This window comes from Mauremys reevesii, linkage group 2, assembly GCF_016161935.1.
Source record: "Mauremys reevesii isolate NIE-2019 linkage group 2, ASM1616193v1, whole genome shotgun sequence".
Taxonomy (NCBI): domain Eukaryota; kingdom Metazoa; phylum Chordata; order Testudines; family Geoemydidae; genus Mauremys; species Mauremys reevesii.
In genome coordinates, this window is record NC_052624.1 from 213921574 (window position 1) to 213947915 (window position 26342).

General features: G+C 40.4%; 1 protein-coding gene across 22 annotated transcripts in view; it reads left to right on the forward strand.

Moving 5' to 3' along the window:
- ASXL3 (ASXL transcriptional regulator 3) overlaps positions 1 to 26342 on the forward strand; it is a 147649-nt gene that overhangs the window by 92476 nt on the left and 28831 nt on the right. For 20 of the 22 annotated variants that reach the window (XM_039524848.1, XM_039524847.1, XM_039524849.1 and 17 more), the window contains one exon: positions 2109 to 2272. In XM_039524848.1, coding sequence (XP_039380782.1) covers positions 2109 to 2272 — 164 coding nt within the window. Of the gene's footprint in view, positions 1 to 2108; positions 2273 to 20625; positions 20651 to 26342 lie in introns of those variants that run through there. The other 2 variants (XM_039524839.1, XM_039524859.1) reach the window with 2 other exon arrangements.

The following is a 26342-nucleotide window of genomic DNA, read 5'->3' on the forward strand; positions in this document are numbered from 1 at the left end:
CAATGTTTGGCATCCTCCTGAACACATTTTTAAGCATGTCTTTTTCAAGGTTTCTACTAAGAATATTCTACCGGTACTTTATTCTGGGGTCGATATGTTGTGTTGTTAAAACAATTATTCCTACTAATTCATAAGGTCTCTGCAGTACTACAGAATTGAAGTTGATAGCAGGGTGAAGGCGCCAACACAACATGTGTATACCCCAGATCTGTGAAGATGAAACCTGATTTTTCTATAGCTTCTTGGGCTATTTGCAATTTCAAGACATCACACCCTCTGTCCACCTCAAACTTTCATTCTAGAGGAGATACTATGGTAGCAACTCTGCAGTATAAAACTCATTTTTAGTCTTAGGAGCACCTTTTCCCTTTCCATGAGGTTTTTCCATCGAAGGGGAAGATATTAGCAGGGGAGAATAATTTTTCTCCAATTTGCACCTAAAACATGAAGACAGATGCATCCTACATTAGTAAAAGAACAGAATGTAAACATACGTTTAAATCATATACATCATACTTACTCATATTACACTTGGGAATTATGTTTTTTCTGCATGTATAGTTAGTGGGTGGAACAGATGGTGAAGACAATTTAATGTGATACACTCATTAAAATGAGTACTTCTTCCACATGATTGTCCTTCATAACGGGGGATTCAATGGTTTTAATGGAGTTTTTGCTGTATTGAAATGCAGGATGTTCAAAGCATATGTTGTATAAGGTTACACTATGCTAAAGACAAACTAAGCCTTATCTCATTCAGTCAGTATTGCTTGTTGAAAAGTAACAAGAAATTGCAAGAAATTTATGGGAGGCTGAGAGTTTCTCTATTCATTCAAAGGGGGAAACTATTGAACTTGCAAATTGGCTGCGAACTTTTTCCTTTCCATGAGGTTCTGAACACTATTATAGCTTTTCAGCAGAGACCAAATAGTAAGGCTCTTAAGAAATTCAGAAAAATTAAATTGTAGTACTTGTATTCATATTACTCTTCATACTGAGTGACATTCAACAAGTCTCTTAAGGTCTCTTTGCCCAAGTTTCCCGATCTGTAAACTAGGGATATCAACCCTCCTTTACAAAACACTTGGAGATCCTCAGATGAAAGGCCCTGTATAAGTGCTGAGTATTCTCATTATTAACAACAATGACAAAAAAATTCCAGGGGACTCCCTTGGAATTCGGGCATGACTCACCTTGTTGCTTGGGTGTGATCTTGCTGAAACATTCCTTTGCAGGGCCTTTTGAAATATTAAAAGTCCAAGCGAACAAGAATCTCAGGTGATTGGCCTCAGCAGTTTCTGTCTTGCACACTTCTACTGAACCTTCTGGGTACAAATCTATTCTTTTTTAATCTCACCTGGAACTTGCATGTTCTTTTGGACTTGCTGGGACTGGTCAGCTAATTAATTTAATGAGTCTTATTATCCCATTTGACAGATTTCTTAGTGGGTTAGTCTGCAGTTGCAGTATGCTATTTACATCTTTTTGATTTTATGAAAATTCAGAAAAATATTAATTGATTTGCACAAAATTAATATATCACTCATAAATTAGACAGTCTCTCTGTGATCAGATGTCTCAAGTTGTGATAATGCACTGAGGGTTTTTTAACAGCAAATAAAAATACAGAAGAGTGATAATACATAGAAAAAGCAAATGAATAGGATAGGTGGACAACAATGTACTGCAGGTGCAGGAGCACAAATAAAAACTTCACTCTGTGTAATAAAGTTTCACCCACTTTGGCCTCTTCAGGCAGCCACATATGTTCTAGCAAACATTCAGTCTTGTGTGAGCTAATTTTGCTTAGCAGTAGATGCTTAAAAATATGTTGGTGATATCCTGACTTCTAGTTCAAAAAAGAGAATATTGGTCATGGTGTAGAGTGGAACATGGATGCTGTGAAAGGTGAGGAAGTGAACATTGGGATGTATAAAAGGAAGCTCATAGAATCCAGGAGAAAGCTGTATTTCCCCTTCACCAAAGCTCTGTCTTATTGGAGTGCAGTATACTATATAAAATATAAATAACTTTTGAGAAAAATTATTGTTCCTGTTCCCTCTGTTATCTGTTGTAAAGGTAAATGTGTTGTTTGTTTACTCCAGGACATTTGAAATGGACCAAAGCTGAGGATATTGACATAGAAACACCAGGATCTATTCTAGTGAACACTAACCTGAGGGCTTTAATAAACAAACACACCTTTGCTTCCTTACCTCAGCATTTTCAACAATACCTCCTGCTTTTGCTTCCAGAAGTAGACAGGCAGGTAAGTAGAAACATAAAACATTTGCTTCCTTACTAATAAAACTTTTTGTGTTTTGGAATATTTACAAAGTCTGACTTGATTCCACTCAAAATCATTATAGAATGAAACTTGTAAAATAATTGTTTTTTCTTAGCTATTCTACATCAGCGAGTTTTAATTAACATTCACTTGTATCCAGATCATGTCCTGCCTCCCTGCTGCCTCCATTTCTATGACCTCCCTGAAACCCAAGGCACTCAATTACAACCCGTCCAAAATGCAGCCGGTCAGATCACCTTCTTAAGCAGTTGAATCCCTTTACTGGCTCCCCTTTGCCTTCTATAGCAAGCTTAAACTTCTTGTCTTTCAAGGACCCACACAATCTCACCCCACATGTCATTTTTTGCTGTGTTCCCCTCAGCCTCTGCACTCTGCCAACATCATCAGGCTCAATGCTTAATTTGTTACCTTCTCTCACTCCATGCCTTCTTCCACACTTCAGTCTATTTTGGAACAGATTCTCAGTTCCAGTGCATGAGGCCTCCTCCCATCTCATTCATATCCCTATTAAAAGACTCACTTCTTGCATGAGCCCCACCAGTGCTCACTTCATCTAGTCATACACCTGCTCCACTGGAGATAATGGGAATGGGCATGGGAAGAGAAGATACATTTTTCAAGTTATTAGTTCGGGTTTCCCAAGTGTGTTGTCCTTTCTGTATCTGTCCTTTAGACTGTAAGCTCCTTAGGGCAGGGGAGCCTTTCTGTATCTTAGAACAATAGTAATGTAGGCTACACTTGCCTAATTTAAATGAATGTATAGTCTCATTGACTTCAATGGGACTACGCATCTACTTACAGTTAGTTACATGCTTAAATACTTTGCTGAATCAGGACTTTGCGTTGTAACTCACTGACTATTTGCATACATTTCCTCTCTGTTCTCAGTCCACAAAGGATTTGAGTCTGTAACAGCCCCAGCTACAGAGTCCAACTCTTAGATCAAACTGTTGTGACTCATGGCTTTCGCTCTTGAGGTTCTTGGCTCATTCTTCAGTTTTTGTGAAGATGGCAGATGCCACAAAAACACAACAGAAAGATAGCGAGAACAATATAAACAATTGATTGACTCAACATCTTAACAAATTATATACTATATTTTAAGGATTCTTCAAACTATATGCTTTGTCAACAGGGAGTATTTTAAGTTGAACATTAAAAGCCAGATCTGCATCAGAAGTTATGTAGAATTATTTATTCTCATTCTCCTCAGATGCACTTAAAATTGCTATCAACAAAATTAAAAAGGACAGTTTTTCATGAGGCAGAAAACCAGTTAGATTTAAATTTGCGATGCAGTTAAAATTTTATTGATAGCTTTCAGTTATCTAACAGCCTTCAGTTAGTGATTCAGAAGAGATAAGATTGTTAGATATGATCCTATTTCCTATCCAATCCAGTCTGAGCTAAACATTCACACTTCAATTTGTAAAACTACTGGCATTATTTACAAGCCTCCTAACGTAAAGATTATAAAAAGATAGGGACCACAGTACTGAGTTACTGCCTTACCTTCATTTAAGATAATGTATTCAATAAAAACTGCACTCATGCTCAGTACCATGGAAAATTGATTTTTTTTTAGGTTTGCATGTTTTTTGGTATGAAAAACAAGAATGTTTGTTGAACTAGGCCCTAAATTACGAAGAATTTTTTCAAAAACATTTCCTTCTCATTCTTGTTTCAATAAACTTTGATATAATACATACGAGTGCAACAGGCACAGTACCACAAAACTAACCTCAACTCCGTGGCCAAGAAAAGTAGTTACTAAAAGAATACACCATCAGCCTCATACTCTTACAGCAATATTTTTTCTTTAGTCTCATGTTTTCCCTATGCCTCTTTCTGTCTTTCACGTGTCTGAACAGAAACTCAGGCTCTTCTTTTTTTTTATATGCGTTTGGAAAGCCAACATGGGGCACATGTTTGGGAATAGTGGGCAGATTTGGTGGCTGGAAGAATGATCATTTCAGGGTTTCTTGTCTCTTGGAGGATGGAAGTTCTGGGGGCCTGTCCCTGACCTTTACAGAGGTTGTAATACCACATGTGGGTGTTTCCTGATGTGACATCTGAAAAGGTGCCCCATAAGGCATCCTCCTGGCTGCGAACAGGAGTGGGCTGATCAAAGTAAGGACACTGTCTCACCTCTGCCTGTTTGGGGTGAGTGCTGGTCATTGATACACCTCCCAGAGGCGGGAAAGAGTGAGACGCAGGGCCTGTCAGGTTTCTGATTTCCTAATCTCTCCCACTGAGGCAGGGCTGGACTTCTCTTGGCAGGCTCTTTTCCACTCCCGGTAGCAGCATGGCTTTTCTGAGCTGAGCTCTCTGTGTTTTCACAGGCCATGCTCTTGTCTCAGTCTCCTCCAACCCCAGAACCAGGAAGGGTATGTCTGTACTTCAAGCTGAATGTGTATGAGTATAGCCATTACACTTCTATTTTTAGTGTGCTATCTCAGTCACAGCTAATGTGGGTGCGTCTTCTCAAATCACCGCTTACCCTCTAGATCGAAGTGTGTACATACTCAGTGAATACCAGGGAAGATATTCCTTTATCCCACCTTCCGCCCGGGAGCGAGAGGGGTAAGGATTTTGAGGGGCCTAAACAGACATAGTCTGAGGGTGTCCATGTGTCATTGTTTCAGAGGGCCACCTGCTACCAGGAGCAGAAAAGCTAGAGTGACCCTGCCTTTCTCTGCAGGGGAAGTGGGAAATTGGAGCCCTGGTAGCCACTTGAGCAGTATCTCTTACTGCCCTCATATACACCTGATTTCACCAGTCTCTCTTGGAAGCTGTGTTGTTTGGGGGTAGGAAAGCTTTAAATGCCCAGTGACCACGTCAGCCAAGCAAATGCCTGCCCATTCCCTGCCCATCTCTGGGAACACTTGTACACTTACTTGCTAATGCTGGAGAAATCCAAACTCCACAGATATTTTTTCCACAACTTTTTGTCTAATGATTTCTACATGCAATTAAATTTTTCCCATCCTTATACTATTGTGCAATCAATAGTTAGCTGGTGTCGTCCTCCCTAGAGATGGCTGCATTTCAGCAGTTCTATATGGATATGCTATATGAAGTGCTGTGATGAAAGATGCTATGTAAATGCAATATATCAATACTATTTGTCTTCATGTATGGTGATCAATGAAATATAGTGTTGAGTAAGTGCAGGCTCAATTACACTTTATTACTGCTCCAGACAGAAACTATATGATGAATGGTCAATTGTCATTTCTGTCACAAACACCATTTTTCTAAGTTATATAACTCCACCTTCTTAAATGGCATTGGGCTGAAACTTGTCATGCATTTATACAAACATTTTTAGCAACCATTACTTAAGTGAGTAGCCTTTTTTAGTTAAGCAAGCCCCCCCCCCCCCCACTAACTCAAGATTTAATTGTGTTTAATAGTTCAAAAAAGGCTTAGAACCAAATCCTGCACTTTAGAATAGATGTTCTCAATATGGGGATGAGCTGGTGTTGAGGAGTCACAACCACCCCACCCTTCCCATGTTACTAAATGGGAACAGAGGCTTAGGGGTGGGGTCCCTGCATGGAAAAGGTTGGACACTATCACGCTTTTGTTGTGTGTGTTCTTTCCTATTCTCACTGGAATTTTGCCTGAGTACTGTATGATTGTTCCCTACATTTTAAAATCATCATCTTCTTAACATCCAGAATGTTTGTTAGAACAGTATCTATGCGTGAATGCCATCTGCTATTCACAACTTATATGTTTGAACAGTTCCGAGTTACATGTTGATTAGGTTCTATTTCAGCAGTAAAGATGCTCATGCAGCATTCTTTGTGTTCAAAATATCATGAAAATAATTTGGAACTAGAGCTGGGTGGAAAAATGTATTTCCATTGCCCAGAGGATTTTGTTATTTTGAAATTAGTTTTCTCTATGATTGGGGGGGGGGGGACAAATATTTTGAGATTCTCCGTGAAAGGGAATGGAGCCCTGGCTCTGGGGCAATCTGCCTGGTGGGCTGCTCCAGAGCCTTGGTCCCAGAAAATATTTGTGTCCCTGATGTATTGGCAGCCTCCTTGGCAAACTGCTCAGGAGTAGGGAACCTGGTAGGTCTGGGGCCCCATAGTCTGCATTGTGGGGCTCCCAGGGCTTCTGAGCTGTTGATAAATTTTAGTCAATTGCTTGACCATATTTTGGTTTGTTATGAAATATACTCAAGGGATCTAATAATCAATGTTAGTCAGATTATTAATACGGCACAGGAAAAAGGTATATGCTACCAGACTCCAAGGAGCTGTCCTTTGCAGCAATGTTGCATGCACCTCACACAGAAGGTGTGCTCCCCCCAGTTACACATTTGATGGTATTATTTATATTATTTTACAAATTACATATCTCCTCACATCACTAAAATGCAACCCATGAGTTCCTGCCTTATCTTTGTTTTGGATACTAGCATTCCATGTACTGGTCAGTGAAGGTAGAGCAAATGTATCTTGATTTTTGACAAGGTTCTTATCTGCTTATGCCAAATGCTTACTTTAGCAGATGTAAGGAATTATGGGAGATTTAGCATAAGTGAACAAGATTATTATATGAGCTAGGTTAAGCTGCATCAGTTACAATATTTGTGCTTACTGTTGTTGATGCTTAATGTATACGTGTGTGTCTGTGTCTGTGTCTGTGTATGTATGTATAATATATATATGAGAGAATAATACATATTATTATGATACATATTTCTATGCTTGCCAGCATGTATTAGTCAACAGATCTTATCAGCTCCAGAGCATTTAAGACAAAAATGAGCAATAGCAAATGGCCTGGCAGAAAGTAAGTCTCCCCTAGCCACTGAAATGGAAATCTCTTGGTTTGAATTCAGGTCACCCTTACCGTTCACGGCAAGAACTAGGTAGTCAGTAGGGCAAAAAATTCTACATTTAAATACTATTAGGAAAATACATAAATAATGTAATAATTCACAAAAGCATGTGAATATTTAAGATTCATAAAAACAAATCCTTGATATTAGACACTGCATAATATCTCCTCTTAAACAAAAATTATTATGAGTCAAGACCTTCCTCAAGCACTTTTGTTTGTAGATCAGTGACACCAGAACTGAAGCCTGTCTTGGGAGTCAGTGCGAGTAATAGTGATCTAAAACACTGTTACATCCTGTCATGTTCAGCTCAACTTTACCTACAGAATATTTTGTTTCTGTTTCACATCATTGACCCACTCGATTGGGTTAATGTTGGCACTTCACATCTAGAACAAGTCCCATGTTAAAACTCCTTTTGAATGCTTTATTGGAAAAAATGTGCAGATCATTTTTTAAATGAAATAAGTTTGATTTCATATATTCCTTTCAAATAGGCAATGTGATTTAGGGACCAGTCACCTACAAAACTTCATTTTGAAAAACTCTTTGCTTTTGCTTAGCTCAAGACAAATGAACATCTATGAAAGTAACTTCCTTTTTTTTTAAGCCTGTTTTTTCTGTTGAAATTACCTGTGCTTAGGTTGAGATACTCAAGTATTTCAGCAGTGTTGAGAGAAGGTGATGTATAGTACATATCAGCTACAATATTTGAGCAGAACAAAGTGAGACGAAGATGGTTTGGCAGCTCTCACTCTGTCAGCTTGTTTTTGTCATTTTTATTAATACTTTAATACTATTTTAACATACAGCCCTGCTATATTAGGAGAGAGCAAGTTCAGCTTCTTTTTCACACTGCGTTTTTTAGTAGTACAACCCATCATTTTGACAGCTTTCTTTGCAGCATCTGTTCTTCAGGCAAAGACTTTGACATTTTCTGCAGTGCCTCACAAACCTTTCTGTGTTATGACATCTTTCTATTCAGAATTCATCCTTTGTGTTGTACTGTTTTCACATGATTCATTTTACATTTTTCTCTGTGGAATTATTGTATAATAGATATCTTACCCCAGACACCTTCCCGATTTATATTTGTTTTTAGCTAGTTGTACTAATGCTCTCTCTTTTTTTTTAATTGTTCTTTTTCAATTTTTTATCATTGGGTAGGTACTGAGCTTTCTGTTGTTCATTATAATTGCTCATGTAAATGTTTACCCATTCAAGAACTACACTGAAATAATTTTGAAGTTGTGATGGAAACACACAAGCTAGGAGGAAAAATTCATAGTACAGGGTGAAGTGTGCCATATGTCTTGTGTACTTAGGCACAACTAGGCACATTAAAAAAGCCATTAAAATGGCACCCCATTGTGTCCAGTAATTGACGGTCATATGGTATATTTCTTTCCTTAACTGATTTTTGCCTTTGATTTTATTGGTTAGTGTGAAAAGCTTAGCATTTTTTCAAGTTTCTTTATGGTACAATTTAGTTTCATAGTGCATGATTCATGTACAATTTCTCAATTCACAGCAGTTACAAAAGTGGAAAAATTCAGTTTTGTATGGGTGTGTTTCTTCATTAATTTTATGGTACATTTTCAAAAATACGATACGTTGAAAGTCAGTTGACAGGTTAATGGGACTTAGGCTCTTGAATGCCTATGCCACTTTCAAAAATGTGAGTTAGGGTCCTAAGTCAAGTGGGCACTTTTGAAATGTTTACCTTACCCTACAGAACAATGTAGTGGCTGCCTTAAAATTTAATTTGCTGATCCAGTGGTCCTAATCTCAGTACATACTTATCTCTCAATGATTATTGAAGTCAATCTCTTGATAGTGATTTCACACCTGATTGCTTTTCAGTGTTCACAATATTTTGACAAATTTCATATTTCCAACTTGCTCAGATCACTGTTAAGTGACATGTTGGAAAATATACCCATGTCCCGTCTAAACTAGTCTTCCCACTATTGCTCCCAGTAGTGAAGTTCTGCTAGTGGCAGTGCAACTGTGAGAGATTTCTCAAAACCATGCTAGTGGTTTTTTTTGTTTAAATGTAAGTGAATGGAAAGACTATAGAAGTTGGCTCAAGCTCTTAACTGTGGTGATTGTCAAGTTCAGTGCATTTCAGCTAAGATGAACAATGCGTTAATAGCCCTCTTGCTGCTTTTTAAAAATTGTTTGTTTATTTATTTATTTATTTATTTATATTTCATTTCAGTAGAGGCCCCTGTCAGGATCAGGGCAATGTCATGCTAGGTGCCGCACAAACACCATGATGTGAAAATTTTGTTTAAATACCAGGTTTTTTGAGTCTTTGCAAACCTATTCACAGTTGTTAAAAAGTGTGAATCGGTGTTTGCTAGCACATACAGGCTTACTGCTGTGGAAGCTGTTCACTCTGTGCAGGGTTATTAAAGCCCTTGTTGCAAGCTGTCCTCACGCTTCTTTGTGACATGTCTCACAGGTAAGTGCTTGCTGCAGTGCACAGGTCTTGACAGAACTATTGAAATTGCTCCTGGTTGGAACAAGGCTCAGCTTGGTTATAGCCTGCACTGGGGCACTGCAATATTACAGTGTTAGCTGTAGACTGTAAGTTCATTACTGAAGATGTGCTATTGCAATTGGTCTTGCCAAAGTTGCACTATCCTCCTATAGCCTGTCAGTACAAGCAACCACTCTGGATAGTGTGCCATGCGTCCTGTATTTCTGATTGCTTTTTTTGTTTTGAGCGAGTGCAGCTTCTGTCATTTTATGTATATGAGTTTTCTGTTTTATATGGAGCAGAGCAGGCAGTCTTGAGTGTCTTCTTTGATTGCTTGCTCATATCTAGTCCGTTGTAGGTGTGTGTGCTTGCCACATGCACCGGTGCTGGAAGTTTTTACCCTTAGTGGTATGCATAGGGGACTGGCTTTGGCGCCCCCGGAGTGGCGTGCATATGTGCCGTATAAGGGCGCTGCTGGCCCCTTCCCTCCCTTAGTTCCTTCTTACTTCCAGTGTCGGGGCTTGAATGCTGCTCTTGCTCTAGTAAGTATCAGGGGGTAGCCATGTTAGTCTGGATCTGTAAAAAGCAACAGAGTGCTGTGGCACCTTCTCGACTAACAGAAGTATTGGAGCATAAACTTTCGTGGGTGAATACCCACTTCGTCAGATGCGATGTTGGATCTGATCACACAAGTCACTGCACACCTGCTCACTGTGTGCACCTATGTCGTCCGACATGCAAGGCTGCAGCTAAGGCCCCTTCAAATGTGGCTGTTGTTAGTCTATTCCCCAGCCAGATGGATCCTCCCTCATGATCCTCCCTCTGGGTACTCTCCTCCAATGGTGGTCGGTATTCCGGTGTATTCCGTTTGTAACTCCACGGCCAACAGTATTCCAGACGGTTATCAGTTATGTGCTACACCTTGGTGCTCTCTCTCTCAATGAGAGTGGTATGTGAGAGACAAGTCACATAGGTAAGTGAAGAGAGAGAGAGGAACATCTTAGCTGTGTTCCTTCTTTCCTTCTCCATTTGTCTGGTTGTATGGTACAGGTTCTGACAGACAACACGGCCTCTATATTCTACATAAACAGACAGGGTAAGCCCAGTTATCAGCCCTTTGTCAGGAAGCCCTTCACCTGTGGGACTTCCGCATCCAGCATGCGATTCACCTGGAAGCCTCCCATCTCTCCAGTGTTCGGAACATGATGGTGGATCACCTCAGCAGGTCCTTCTTCTCTCATGATGAGTGGTTCCCCCACTCGGAAGTCATCAAGATGCTCTTCCAGAGGTGGGGAGCTTCCCAAGTGGACTTCTTCGCCACCAGGCAAAACAGAAAATGCCACCAGTTCTGTTCTCTGCAAGACCTTGACAGCAGCTCGCTATCCGATACCTTTCTCCTGTCATGGTCGGGCACTCTGATGTATGCCTTCCTGCCAATCCCACTGATCAGCAGGGTCCTTTCCAAGATCAAGAAAGACAAGGCACTTCATCAGCATTGGTTTGGCATGCTCATGGACTTAGCAGTAGCAGCCCTATGGCCTCTTCCTGACCATCTGGACCTGCTCTCAGGATCACGGAGGGCGGTTGCTGCACCTGAATCTCACCTCTTTCCACCTCACAGTGTGGATGCTGCATGACTGAACTCTGAGGAGCAGGCCTGCTCCACTCAGGTCTAGCAGGTTTTTCTGGAAAGCAGAAAGCCCTCCTCTAGGGCTACCTACCTTGCAAAGTGGAAGCACTTTTCCTGCTGGACGTCAAAGCGGAATATCTCTCCAGTCAGCGCATCTCTGTAATCCATCCTGGATTACCTCCTGCATTTAAAGCACGAGGGCCTGGCCTTTTTATCAGTCAAAGTGCACTTGGTGGCCATATTGGCCTTCCACCCTCATGTCCACGGTAAATCGGTATTCTCACATGTGACAACGATCAGGTTCTTGAAGGACCTTGAGAGACTGTTTCCTCTGGTCCAGGATCTGGTTCACCAATGGAATCTCAGCCTGGTCTTCTCCAGGCTCATCGGTCCTCCTTTCAAGCCTCTGTCATCTTTCTGTCTCTCGCACCTGTCGTGGAAGGTCGCATTCCTTCTATCTGTTACCTCAGCAAGGCAAGTCTCCGAGATTAAAGCTCTTATGTCGGAGCTCCGTTACATGGTGTTCTACAAGGATAAAGTCCAACTGCGTCCCCATTCTGCCTTCCTGCCAAAGATGATGTTGCACTTCCATGTCAACTAGTACAACTTCCTCCCAGTTTCTGTCCAAAGCCCCACAGATACAATGAGAAAAGGCGTCTACACACCCTAGATGTCACACGTGCCCTGGCTTTCTACCTTGAGCGTAGTAAGCCCTTCCTTAGATCAACTCATCTCTTTGTTGCAGTGGCTGAGAGAATGAATGACTTTCCAATGTTGGCTCAGAGGATTTTATACTGGATAACTATCTGCATCCATACCTGTTACAAATTGGCACAGTTGGTGCCTCCACCATTAATAACTGCTCATTCCACAAGGGCTCAGGCGTCATCGGCTGCGTTACTGGCCCATGTTCCCAACCAGGACATCTGAAAAGCCACAACATGGTCGTCAGTACACATCTTCAAGACACATTACGCCATCACGCAGCAAGCCAGAGATGACGCTGGATTTGGCACAGCTGTGTTGCAAATGACGCATTCATGAACTGCTACCTGCCTCCGAAGGTACTGCTTGGAACTCACCTACAATGGACTGGACATGAGCAAGCACTTAAAGAAGAAAAAACAGTTACCTTTCATAATTGTTGTTCTTCAAGATGTGTTGCTCATGTCCATTCCATGACCCATGCTCCTTCCCCTCTATCGGACTTCTGGCAAGAGGGAACTGTTGGAGGGAGGGGGCCGTCAGCGCGCATTATACCAGCGCATATGCGAACCTCTCCAGAGCGCGCCAGAGCCGGTTCCCTACGGGTACTGCTGAGGGTAAAAACTTCCAGGTGTGGCAAGCACACACACCTACAATGGAATGGACATGAACAATGCATCTTGAAGAACAACAATTACAAAAGGTGAGTAACTTTTTTTTTCTTGTTTAAAAAATAAGGATTTTTATATGGAACATTGAGTCAATTTAATTTTACAAAATATATTATTATTTACATTGGAAAATATTAATTTCATGTTTAAAGAAAAAATTGATACAACACTTTTCTAACTGAGAGATGCTCCTCCTACAATCACCCTCTTAAGGGACCCCTGCTGGGAACTGTGGTATAGGTCCACACAATGCACTAGTACCACAGGAGTAGCAAGTAGTGGAGTGGAGCACTGTATAACTGCAAATTAAAACAGATGTCAAGTCTCAACAACATGCTAGTACCAGAACAGCGAAAGCTACTCTACATAACACTGTCACCATTGGTGGAGCAGCATTGGGGTTAGATCATTGGTTCTCAACCTACTTATCTTTGTGGGACGCATGTGCAGCTCTCTGTTATGTGGGCCACATCCACACAATATATATAGATTCATAGATTCTAGGACTGTAAGGGACCTCAAGAGGTCATTGAGTCCAGTCCCCTGCCCTCATGGCAGGTCCAAATACTGTCTAGACCATCCCTGATAGACATTTATCTAACCTACTCTTAAATATCTCCAGAGATGGAGATTCCACAATCTCCCTAGGCAATTTATTCCAGTGTTTAACCACCCTGACAGTTAGGAACTTTTTCCTAATGTCCAACCTAAACCTCCCTTGCTGCAGTTTAAGCCCATTGCTTCTTGTCCTATCCTTAGGGGCTAAAATGAACAAGTTTTCTCCCTCCTCCTTATGACACCCTTTTAGATACCTGAAAACTGCTATCATGTCCCCTCTCAGTCTTCTCTTTTCCAAACTAAACAAACCCAATTCTTTCAGCCTTCCTTGATAGGTCATGTTCTCTAGACCTTTAATCATTCTTGTTGCTCTTCTCTGGACCCTCTTCAATTTCTCCACATCTTTCTTGGAGTGCGGTGCCCAGAAGTGGACACAATACTCCATTTGAGGCCTAACCAGCGCAGAGTAGAGCGGAAGAATGACTTCTCGTGTCTTGCTCACAACATACCTGTTAATGCATCCCAGAATCATGTTTGCTTTTTTTGCAACAGCATCACACTGTTGACTCATATTTAGCTTGTGGTCCACTATAACCCCCAGATCCCTCGCTGCCGTACTCCTTCCTAGACAGTCTCTTCCCATTCTGTATGTGTGAAACTGATTGTTTCTTCCTAAGTGGAGCACTTTGCATTTGTCTTTATTAAACTTCATCCTGTTTACCTCAGACCATTTCTCCAATTTGTCCAGATCATTTTGAATTATGACCCTATCCGCCAAAGCATTTGCAATGCCTCCCAGTTTGGAAATAAGCGTATTTAGAAATAAGTGTACTTTCTATGCCAATATCTAAGTCGTTGATGAAGATACTGAACAGAGCCGGTCCCAAAACCGACCCCTGCAAAATCCCACTTGTTATACCTTTCCAGCAGGATTGGGAACCATTTATAGCTACTCTCTGAGTATGGTTATCCAGCCAGTTATGCACCCACCTTATAGTAGCCCCATCTAAATTGTATTTGCCTAGTTTATTGATAAGCATATCATGTGAGACTGTATCAAATGCCTTACTAAAGTCTAGGTATACCACATCCACTGCTATACTATCTGTATAGCCCTGAGGATGTCCCCAGGCCGCAGTTGTGTGCTGATTGGACTGCAAGCGGCCTGCAGGCCACGGGTTGATAACCAGTGGGCTAGATTGATGGATGAACAATACCCTAAAATTCTTGGTTTAGACACATGCAGGGCGTTATAAGCAGGATGATTTTGGTGGATGATGGAGCCAAACAAACCCCTACCTCTTTCCTAGCCACCCTTCCTCCTCTCATACTAAAAATATGGTATGTTACAATAAATGGTTGGGTGTGGGGGAAAACAGCATTTACTGTTGTATCTCCTTTATTGTTCTCTCCCCTGATTAGCCCCCCCCAATGTATTTTTAACTGAAAATTGCAGTCCGTCTGTTTATTTTTTTAAAATCTTTGTCGAATGCTACTTTATTTTTTTAAATAATTTCCTTTTTTGTGTCTACTCCTTTTTCTTCTGGATTGTTGACCTCATGTTTTCTGTGTCATTTTTCTCTTTTCCTATGGGGACACAATCTCCTTATCCTTATACGTAGGGAGGCAATGTGATCTAATGGTTAGAGTAAGAGACCACGGAGCAGGACTTCAGACTACTATTCCAAATTCTGCCATTGATTCTCAGTGTGACATAGGATGAGTCACTTAATTGCTTTGTCTGTGCTTTCCATCTGTAGTTTTATAAACACGGGTGTTGTAGGTCTAATTATTATTTGTAAAATATTTGAGATTGCCAGATGAAAAGTGCTTTAGAAGTGCAGGATATTACCATTATTCTCTCGGCATTGGGTGAATGATAGCATAGGATTTGGGATGTTTTTGTAGCTGGAGTTGAGACAATATTTCCATTTTGAACCCCTGCAATCAGGCTTTTATATGCATGACTAAATATTTGCATCTGGCCAGTGTGCAAGGTATTCACAGTAAAGCATTTTTATTTTTAAGAATTTTGTAAAAGACTCACTTTTCCTATTTAACTTAAAATCACTACAGTGTCATGTGAAATTATTGTTTACTTGTTTAAGATGTTTATCTGTAATACTCTACAATTCTATTTTTCATGGGGAGAGGTATACATGTTTTATTAGCAGGTAGTCATAAAGGCATCTGCTTCTTTACACTTATTTTTCCCCCTCCACCAACTCCTTTCCTCCTCTGTCTTCCTTGATGACTGCACTATTTCTCATCTTTTCAAATTCTCAAAGCCTATTAAAAAGGCTGCTCTTCATTCATGCTTTTGCTAATCACAGCCTACAGCTGATCTTCTTCACCTCGCCGTTATTTTTTGGGGTGGAGGGTGTCTTTTAACTTTCCTCATTGTATTATGATCTTTATAAATGTCTCAACTTTGTAACTTGTTCTGAAGCATTTGGTAGTGATACTTGTATGACAGATGCTATATGAAAATAAATTTAGTTGTACTTGTTTAATATGTATGCAATTAAAAGATGCTGTTTGTTTCAGATGTTCTTTTTTTCTTTTAATTTGTTGTAGCTCGCTTCTGAAACTTGCTTTATCTTTTCCTTTTTCCAGATTTATTATTCTGTTTTAATTCTTCATTTAGCTTCTTGCATCTCAGCCAGGTTGGATTCCATTGTCGCTTTTGACACTACAGTGTATTAGAATGAATATAGCTATCCCAGTTGACTGCTTGATTTAGACAAGGTCTAAATTAACCAAATCACATTTCACTTTGAAAATATATGTTTGTACTTCTGTGGTCTGTCTTGGTTATTTCCTACATTAGTAGTGGGGGGGAGGGAAAGAGTACCTTTGTTTTGTCAATTTTTTTGTCAATTTTTTTTTAAATTCTGTAAAACACTCTTACCATTTTGTTTTGCTGCATTATAGATCTTGTGGAACAAACAATTTTCTAGCAGAAGCTTTTCCTTAGTTTTCTTTCTAGATCTCCCCTTCGGATTTAGATTTTTAGGTCAAGTAATATATTTAGCATTATCTCTAGACTCTATCTGTCTCTTCCATATACAGATGCAGCCCATTTTTCTTGTTTTATGTTGATGCTCACTTGGGGTTGCTTCCTGTTCTGCCTATGAGATAATAACCATATTCTGGGCTGAATAAACTGTGGCTGAAGGCTGAGACCACTGTAAGAGACATTGTTACTGAGTAAACAGTAATATTCAGATTATTGTTACACCAGAATGTCAGAGTTCTGAGGCATAATTTGCAATTGTTTTTTTTCTTGGCATCTAGATGAAATGCAAAGTTGAGGTTGGCTATGTTTGTGAGCAAAAAGATACTGAGTTCTGAGCGTAGTAAAGAGTCATCTGCATAGATTTGCATATAGTATGATTAGTGGCAACTACCTTCGTTCTGAGTCTGTATCTGTTTTGGCATTCTTGCACTCTTCAGTTTTAATGTAGTGTGCTTTATTGTCAAAGAAATGTCCTGATTAGTCACACATTTCCATATGTTCGGTTTGTGTAACCCTCTGATTCCTCATTATCTTTTTTTGAAACTCAGAACTTCCCTCTCCTTCTGAGACTAACAATACTTATTAAATATATTTTGACAGTCTCTAGAAAAGATAGGTTTATCTTCAAATTCCCAGACTATTTTCTCTGTATCATAAAAACCCACGTGTTTGTGTGTATATATAACTACACACAGCTTCGCTTCTGTGTTTCAAATTAACCTCTCCTAACATTCTTATCTTCAGTAAACGAAATACAAGTTTCTGCCCTTCTGTCTCTGTTTTTGGCAAGTCTCACTGTTTATAAAATGTTCTGTAGTTTCCAGCTGCCATCATATCTCTCTCATTTCCACCATCTGAGTCCTTGAAAACCTGAAGTGTGTGTTTTTGTTATACTTCATAATTTTCTGCTCCTTTATTGTTTATTCCCCATTTTTATTGCTCATCTACATATGTACTTAGCTCATCTACATATGTACTTAGCTCTTTCTTTCTCTGCTTATTTTAATAGGATGCATTATTCATTTTTTTAAAATAGCAAACGATTGATGATGGAGACAGTGAAGTGTCATAGTGAAGTTGCATGATGAATGAATTTCAAAAGGGCACTGGCAAGATTGGTGGGTCTAAACTTGGCTCTACCAGCTGCGTTTGATCTGTATACAAATGCCTGTTGTTGCCATATGTTTGCACCATTCTTGTGAGCAAGGATGTAGACTGGAGAAGGGGCTTCATTACTTTTTAATTTTATTTTTTTCTCTTCTATGTGATTTGCATTTTCTTTCCCTACTAACTCTAGCTACTTTGCTTTGAAGTGATACACTGTGAAGACTGGGATTGGCTAAACCACCCTTCTACCAAAAGGCACTTGGTATATTAATTTGGTCTCTGGGCATGGTGAGAGGATGACTCAGAATAAAATCCCATGAACATTGCCCACCTATTACTTAGGACAGAAGTGGGCAAACTTTTTGGCCCGAGGGCCACATCAGGGAATAGAAATTATATGGCTGGCCATGAATGCTCACAAAACTGGGTCTGAGGTGCAGGAGGGAGTGCAGGCTCTGGGGTGGGGCTGGAGATGAGGAGTTCGGGGTGCAGGAGGGTGCTCTAGGCTGAGACCGAGGAGTTCAGAGGGCGGGAGGGGGATCAGGGCTGGGGCAGGGGTGCAGGAAGGGGTGCAGGTTCCAGCTGGTGGTGTGGGCTCTGGGGTAGGGCTGGGGATGAAAGGTTTAGGGCGCAGGAGGGTGCTCCGGGCTGGGATCAAGGGGTTTGGAGAGTGGGAGGGGGATCAGGGCAGGGGCATGGGGAGAGGCTCAGGGAGTATAGGCTCCGAGCGGCACTTACCTCAAGCAGCTCCCGGAAGCAGTGGTATGTCCCTTCTCTGGCTTCTACGCGGAGGCGTGGCCAGGTGGCTCTGCTTGCTGCCCCATCCTCGGGCACCACCCCTGCAGCTCCCATTGGAGCATGTAGGTGCTGGAGCAGGGCCATGCCGGCTTCCGGGAGTCTCATGGTGCAGCCCCGCCCCGGATGGAGCAGGGCTGAGCCGCGTGGTGCAACCCCGCCCCGGCCAGAGTGCTGGAGTGGTGCCGAGCTGCTGGTGCAGCTCATGGGCTGGCTTAAAACGGTTTGCAGGCTGGATATGACCCGTGGGCCGTAGTTTGCTCACTCTGACTTAAGATAAAGAGGCTTATGGCAGAAAGTGCCTTCTGAAGGTTTTGTACTTCACATGGGGGCAGGTTAAAGAATCTCACTGTAAGGACTCCATTTTTGCCCATAGTAGCTGGGTTATCATAAACTCATTTTGGATTTCCTTGCATGTGTTCTGTGATGTTTGTTTAGTTTGCTTGCATGTGTTCTGTGATGTTGATCGGTGTCCCATGGGAAACCCTCACCCAATAAATGTCCTCAAGGGCTATTACAGCAGCCCTGGCATGAACTACATCATGTCCTGAAAGAAGCAGGTTATCAGCATAGCTCCGCATCAACCAGTACAGGAGCCCTGCTCTTGGGAGGTCTGATTCTGCAAGGTGCTTAGTGTGTGCAACACTCAGAGGCTTAAATGGGCATCGCAGGCATTCAGTACTTTTATAAGGGGTGGTTTTTCAGGAATGGGCTCCAAGTCTACATGAACAAAACCCGTTTATAAATTTAAATATCTTGTCTACTAACAGCACAGAGTAAGGAGACAGAGTAAGAGGTTAGGCCTATATAAATGTACAATGACCACAAGCACTGTGAGGATAAATACTGGGGTGCTCCAGGGATTCAGGCAAGGATGGATGTTTAATATATTAAAAAATCCAGAAAAGCAGTTTTGTTGGCAAAATTTGCTGATGACACAGTTATGTAGGTTAGCAGAGTACGAGAAAAGAAGCTACTGAAGGCCCTGGCTGAGAGGGACAGTTGGGCATGATTGTCATATGAAATTCAATGTAGATAAGTGTAAGGTGAGGTATGCTGGAAAAAATGATTTGAAATACTCAGTGGTGGTTTCTGAGATAGCTTAGAAAAAATGCTCTAGCCGATATTGTGGACAGCTCAGTAAAGACATCTGTTCAATGAACAGAAAAGCAAACAAAATGTTAAGTTGTATATACAGAGAGAGATGCTGCTGCAAGTATTGTGCCATTATATAGATTGATAATAAGCCATCTTCAATATTGTATTCAGTTCTGGTCATCCCATCTCAAAAACTAGATAGCAGAAATAACTCTGAAACTATAGAAAATGATGGTGATCTTGAAGGTGGATAGTCTTCAGAATCCCGTATGTTGAGGATAGATTCTCCTAAACAAAATAAGTCAATGCAGTTATTTAATTATTATTACCATACTGCTCATTTAGTATTACGCATTGCATTCACTGACACTCGGTACTACTTTAAAGGTGAAATTGTAAAAGGAAGATCTGTTGATTTCAACTATTTATATTTTATCACAACTGCATTTAAAATGCATCAACGCAGCTTCCTCCTGAGAAGGAACACTTCTCATGATGTTGTTTCATTTGGGCAACCAGGCCTTGCATTTCTTTGTTACACTGTTTGCATTTTGCACGTATGCCTGTCTTACCCACAGATAAAGGAACTTCATTAACATATTCCCAAACTGGGTCTCTTTTATGGCCTGCTTCCATTCTAGCTTTTCCCTTCTAGTGAGAGAATGATATGGAAGATCTCAAATCAATGAAGAGTACACTTAGAAAGACCTCAAAACTTCTGGAATATGCTTCTCAAACAATTTCACTTTTGTTTCTATTGCCTGTCCCTCACTTGTCACATTTATCTCCAGATTTCTTCTCTTTATCCAGATCTATTCCACCACCAACAGAGGCTAGGGACACCATTCTTACCCATTCTACCCATTGAGTTACCCATTGTGACTCTGCGTACACAAATTTGCAGTGGGACAACAGGGTTGAGGTCTGTTATTTTCTCACCTCTATATATTATTTATTTATTTTAAAACATGTTTCTTGTTAACAAGCATGTTATCTCCAGAGATACAAATCCACTATTTGAGAACTGCAAAACCAAGCATCTCTGATGGTATCTTCTAGACAGACCCGTTGGGTAGATAGAAAGGTTAATCTAAGTAATCTATACAGAAGCCTCTGGAGCCCCATAAGATTGGGTCCCTAATCTATGAGCTATTGGAACTCATTTAGAAAACTTTTCTTAAACATTACATGAATATATTGTCTCATACTATAGAATTAGAATTATAATCCCTATTCCATGATGAGATATCTTTGAGCAATAATGTATCTTAATTAAAACTATCTTTAGATAGGTTTTCTCCTCAAAAAGCACTTTATCAAAAAAATCCGATTTTAAAATGTTTTTTGTTTTTTTTAATCATTGATTTTTATCCACCCTGGTCCAGCGTAGGGCAACAGAAGCAGTGAGAGGTATGAACATAAGAACATAAGAATGGCTGTACCGGGTCAGACCAAAGGTCTATCTAGCCCAGTATCTGTCTACCGACAGTGGCCAATGCCAGGTGCCCCAGAGGGAGTGAACCTAACAGGTAATGATCAAGTGATCTCTCTCCTGCCATCCATCTCCATCCTCTGACCAACAGAGGCTAGGGACACCATTCTTACCCATTCTAGCTAATAGCCATTTATGGACTTAGCCACCATGAATTTATCCAGTCCCCTTTTAAACATTGTTATAGTCCTAGCCTTCACAACCTCCTCAGGTAAGGAGTTCCACAAGTTGACTGTGCGCTGCGTGAAGAAGAACTTCCTTTTATTTGTTTTAAACCTGCTGCCTATTAATTTCATTTGGTGACCCCTAGTTCTGGTATTATGGGAATAAGTAAATAACTTTTATGGAAAGAGAATAAGATGGGAATGTCATTTGAGAGGAGAGAAATAAGTGATGACATGATAGAAAAATGTAAAATAATGAACAGTGTAGGGAAGGTAAATCAAAAGCTCCTCTTCAATCTTTTTTATAATGCCAGAATCCAATGAAATTTAAAAGGCAACAAATGTAAAATTTATAAAAATTAAGTACTGTATTTTTACACAACTAATACATGGAACTCCCTGCCATACCACAAGATGGTATTGAAACCAAGCATTTATCAGCTTTCATTTAAAAAAAAATAGATACTTATGACTAACAACATCTACAGTGACGTTAAATGGGCGTAATATATTTTTAAGAGGTTAAAAACCCTCATACTTCTAGGCATATGCCAGTTAATTCCTGGCATTAGAAAGAAACCTCCCTCTATCATAGCTTGTCTAATAATTGGCCTTTGTGAGGTCTCTTGCACATTCCTCTGAAGAATGAGCAGTCTGATTCTTGCCGCTTGTCAAGAACGTGATACCAGACTTGATGGACCACTGGTCTAATCTGGTATTACCAACCCTATGTTCTTACCTACAGAGAAATCCAATACCTTTGCTGTTGGTAGGTTCTTTAGCAGGAACATTGGTATTTTATCACTATTGCAACCATTGTTTTGGAGAACTGATAGATTTTCAGGGGCAAGTAGAGCAATTTAAAATAAAAACCACTATTTCAGGCTTGCCAATCATGACTGTGTCCTAGTCATCTGCTTCCATTTGTTTCATTCTGGGACCCCGGAATGGGTATAGTATCAGTGGCAGAGTGGCAAACTATAGAGAGGTGAGATACAGAATATTGCAGTTATTTCATATACTAGTTAGAAAATCATGGGATTGATTCTCCAACTCCTTCTTAGCCTGCAGGTGTCTTATGCTGAAGATACTTTTTAGATGGATAAAATGTAAAGTTTTGTAGTAGCTATCCCGTGCTTTAATATGGAGAGCTCCCTGACAGAACTGGCTCTCGGGAGATTTGACCAAAGTGAAAGACAGGGAAGATCATTGCTCTGCATTACTGTACAGAGCTCAGTCTTAAAGCAATTGAGGCAAAGCTGGTTAGGAATTTCTGAAGACTGAATGTCAGTCTGATTGTTAAACAGCACAGAGACTGGCAGGAGCAAATATAGAGCTTGAAATATTTAGGTTCTGTTTGCATAATGAATGCCGTGTTCTGTTGCACTGGCGGCATATTTATTTTTAAAAGAACAGGTGAACTAATCATAATGCTCTACACAGCCATGCTTGAGATCTGAGATTCAATTCCCAATGTTAGTTTCTTGCTTCCCAGTCTAGCAGTAAGGCAATACTCCCAGGCTCTGGCACAGGAAATATCTCACCTTGCTCTTCAGTGGCCCTCTCCAGCCATAGAATGAGAGGTATTGTCATACCATAAGCAGGGTCCATCGCACCCATTCTCAGCCTGTTGGATAGTGAACCGCCATTATGAAGGGTATAAAGTTGAGAAAAATCTCTTGTGTAAGAGAGAGAGAGAGGGGCAAGATGGAATTCTGAGGAACAACAGGTTGCGTTTGAGGGCGTGCACTTTTGCAATTTAGGGGGTAAAGTGTGATGATCCAAGTAGTGTTTAAACAAAGCCAGAATAGTGTCTTACTGAGACGATAATATTTTCTAAATATTATATGGTCCAGACTATTGGGTGCTTCTGAGATGATTCAATAGCTTTAGTGAATTGCATTGTAAAGCAGATTGTTATATAGCCTGACAAGAACAAGTTGGGTACAGTGACTTGACTGGAAGGTAGACTGAGAAGTTGAAATCAATAATGAAGCAAATGGGCATGAAAGTGGAATGCAACTACCTTCTCAAGTACCTTTCTTACAACAAGGAGATTTAGCAACTGGTCAGAGGAGCGATGAGAGTAAGCGTTTGCTGTTTTTTAACAGTAGTGTAATGGATGGCAGTTTTATAGGCAAAGGACTGTGATGGGATGTATGGAGCAGGCAACAGTAGTATATTACTTTTTAATAGGCTATTTAATCAGTTTTAAGGAAGAATTAAGGTTTGTATCTGAATATAGTATTGAGACCTGACAGGGAGCTTTTCTAGTCTTGTAGCATATAACTTTGGTACGTTGTGCACTTATACATGAATTTTGTACTTGGAAAACAAGCAATTGCACATGTTAAATGAGTAATTTGTGCATGAAATGATCATTTTAACACATCCAGTACTCGTTTTCTATATGCTACTTTAGAGGCTTAAAAATATGTGCCCTCAGTGTCCATCACAATTATGTGACTGCATTGTGGCAGTCCCCTCTACTTCACCAATGCTTCATAAGCACTTTTTCACTTTACTTTAAACTGCCACTTACGTGTAGAATGCTCTCTTTCTCATCCACAAAGCAAGTACTGTCCTCCTCAAGACCCATCTGTAGTATGATGCCTGTGGTAGAACTGCCAGCTGGTTTTGACTAGATGGATGGCCTGTAGAGATCCATTAATCTCTTCTTTTGTTTAAAAATAGCACAGCTTGTCTATTCAACCTCATGAGCCCATTACTGTTATGCTCACTTCCCTTGCATTGGAAAGAGGTGCATCTTGCAGACATCTTTTCTTCATCTAGCTTGTGAGCTCTCTGAGACAAAGAAGTTTCTACTTATGTGTTTGTACAGTACAGTGGAACCCTAATCCTGACTTGGGAGAACCTTGGGCATTATGGTAGTAGAAGTAGTAAAGGGTGATAATAAATTAATTAGCTAATAAACCATCACTCACTGGCAATGATCTTCTTAAGTACAGCTCAGACCAGGGATAGGCAATGTATGGCACACGTGCCGAAGGCGCACGCAAGCTGATTTTCAGCAGCACTCTCACTGCCCGGGTCCTGGCCACTGGTCTGGGGGCTCTGCATTTTAATTTAATTTTAAATGAAGCTTTTAAAATATTTTAAAAACCTTATTTACTTTACATACAACAATAGTTTAGTTATATGTTATAGACTTATAGAAAGAGACCTTCTAAAAACATTAAAATTTATTACTGGCACGCAAAACCTTACATCAGAGTGAATAAACGAAGACTCTGCACACCACTTCTGAAAGGTTGCCGACCCCTGGGTCAGGCTGTCATCTGTTTTTTTTAGAAATGCTAGTAAATTGCTCTCCCTAATTGAGTTATTGGTACTTTGTCAGTAGTGGCCCTAAGTCACTAATCAGAGAGTAAGGATCTAATTTGACTATGGTGGCACAGATTTCCTCCTGCACACACTGAACTTGTGCATGTGAGACAAGCCCAAAATCAGTCAGGACAATTGATGTGCTTTACTCCTTCTACTCTAAATACTGCTTCAACAGGGCTTGGAGAAAATGTCTCGCCTATAGTCAGTATTTCCTGTGAAGTGGGCTGGTTATTCCAAGAAGCTGAAAATGTTCAGATCTGAAATTGGGAAATAGTAGTCTAAGTACTTTAGGCAATCTGCTGTCTTAAGCAGCTACATAGGCAGAGACTTTGCAGAAACTATAGTGGAAGTGAAGTCTGTCTTAGCATCACTCACTGCCATAGTGTAGGTTCTAAGGTCAGATCTGACCTTAGATGATGAAATTCAGATTTGTCTTTTCCCACTAATGTCATTGTGATTTATGGTGATATTGTCATGTGAAGGGGCTGGTGCATCAATGACTCTGGATGGCAAATGGTTTTAGGGTCCTACCAGCCTCTCTGATTCATGGTCTAGTGTTTGGTCATTGATCATCAGCAGGAAGTTATGGAAATGTGGGATCCATGAGCCTCTGAATATGGACTGGCATAGATGGCCCACCTCATGTGGGCATGAGAGAAGTGGAGGAATTGGTCAAACCAGTAGTTCAGGTCCATTATTTCTTTCTCCTATTTATTTATAAAACTATTAATAATTATTTCTACACAGCTGCTCTGCAGTACGACATATATTTCTTAAATACAAAATTATATGTCCAAGCACAATTAACCCAGAAAGTAATACATTGTATGATCTGACAATAGTATCTCACATTACTAAAAAAGGAGACACAGCTTTAAAAGGGAAGGCTCTCCTAAATTAAGTGCATTATATCACTGTGTGTGGCCATGTGCATGGGCCTGATGACCTGTTGGTAGAACACCGTGTTTGTCATGATAGACATAAAGTCCTGATCATCATGTTGGAAAAGTCTCTGTCACTATCCCTTTTTACCAGGTTTGGTAGCAACACTCATTCCACTGGGAATTTTGTGCAGCTATAGGGCATCCTGTACACTACAAGGTACTTGTGTTGATTTTGTCGTGGGACTCAGGCAATATGTGTATATGGTCAAATAGATTTGTCCTTGGAATGAGTCCTCTCTTGCAGTGGAGATTGGTTGTGGAGAATATGGACACTGTTCCTCTCCTGGCAACTTCCTTTGTTATGCTTTGTGACCAGCAAAAATAAAATGAGTTTGGCGTGGCACATCATCTAACCAAATCTGATACAAGTAATGTCAGGTGTTGGACCTGAGATTGAAAGGTATTGGTCAAATAGCCCCATTTGCACTCCAGGTCCATGGCAACTAGGTCTGCTGGATCCATGATTCATAGATTCCAAGGCCAGCAGGGACCACTGTGAGCATCTAGGCTGACATCCTATATACCACTGGCCATAGAACTTTCCCAAAATAATTCCTAGAGCAGATCTTTTATAAAAACAGCTAATCTTGATTTAATAATTCAGTGATGGAGAATCTACCATGACCCTTGTTAAATTGTTCCAATGGTTAATTACTGTCTCATTAAAAATATATGCCTTATTTCCAGTCTGACTTTGTCTAGTTTCAACTTGCAACCCTTGGATCGTGTTATACTTTTCTCTGCTAGACTGAAGAGTCCATTATTAAATATGTTTGCCATGTAGATACTTATAGACTTGTAATCAAGTCACACCTTAACCTTCTCTTTGTTAAGCTAAATAGTTTGAGCTCTTTGAGTCTACTGCTATAAAGCATGTTTTGTAGTCCTTTAATCATTCTCGTGACTGTTCTTTGAACCTTCTCCAGTTGGTCAACATCCTTTTTGAATTGTTGACACCAGAAGTGGACACAATATTCCAGCAGTGGTTGCACAAGTGCCAAATATAGAGGTAGAACAATCTCTCTATTCCTGCTCAAAATTCCCCCGTCTGTGCATCAAAGGATTGCATTAGCCCTTTTGGCCACAGCATCATACTGGGAGTTCATGTTCAGCTGATTATCTACCATGACCCCCAAATCTTTTTCAGAGTCACT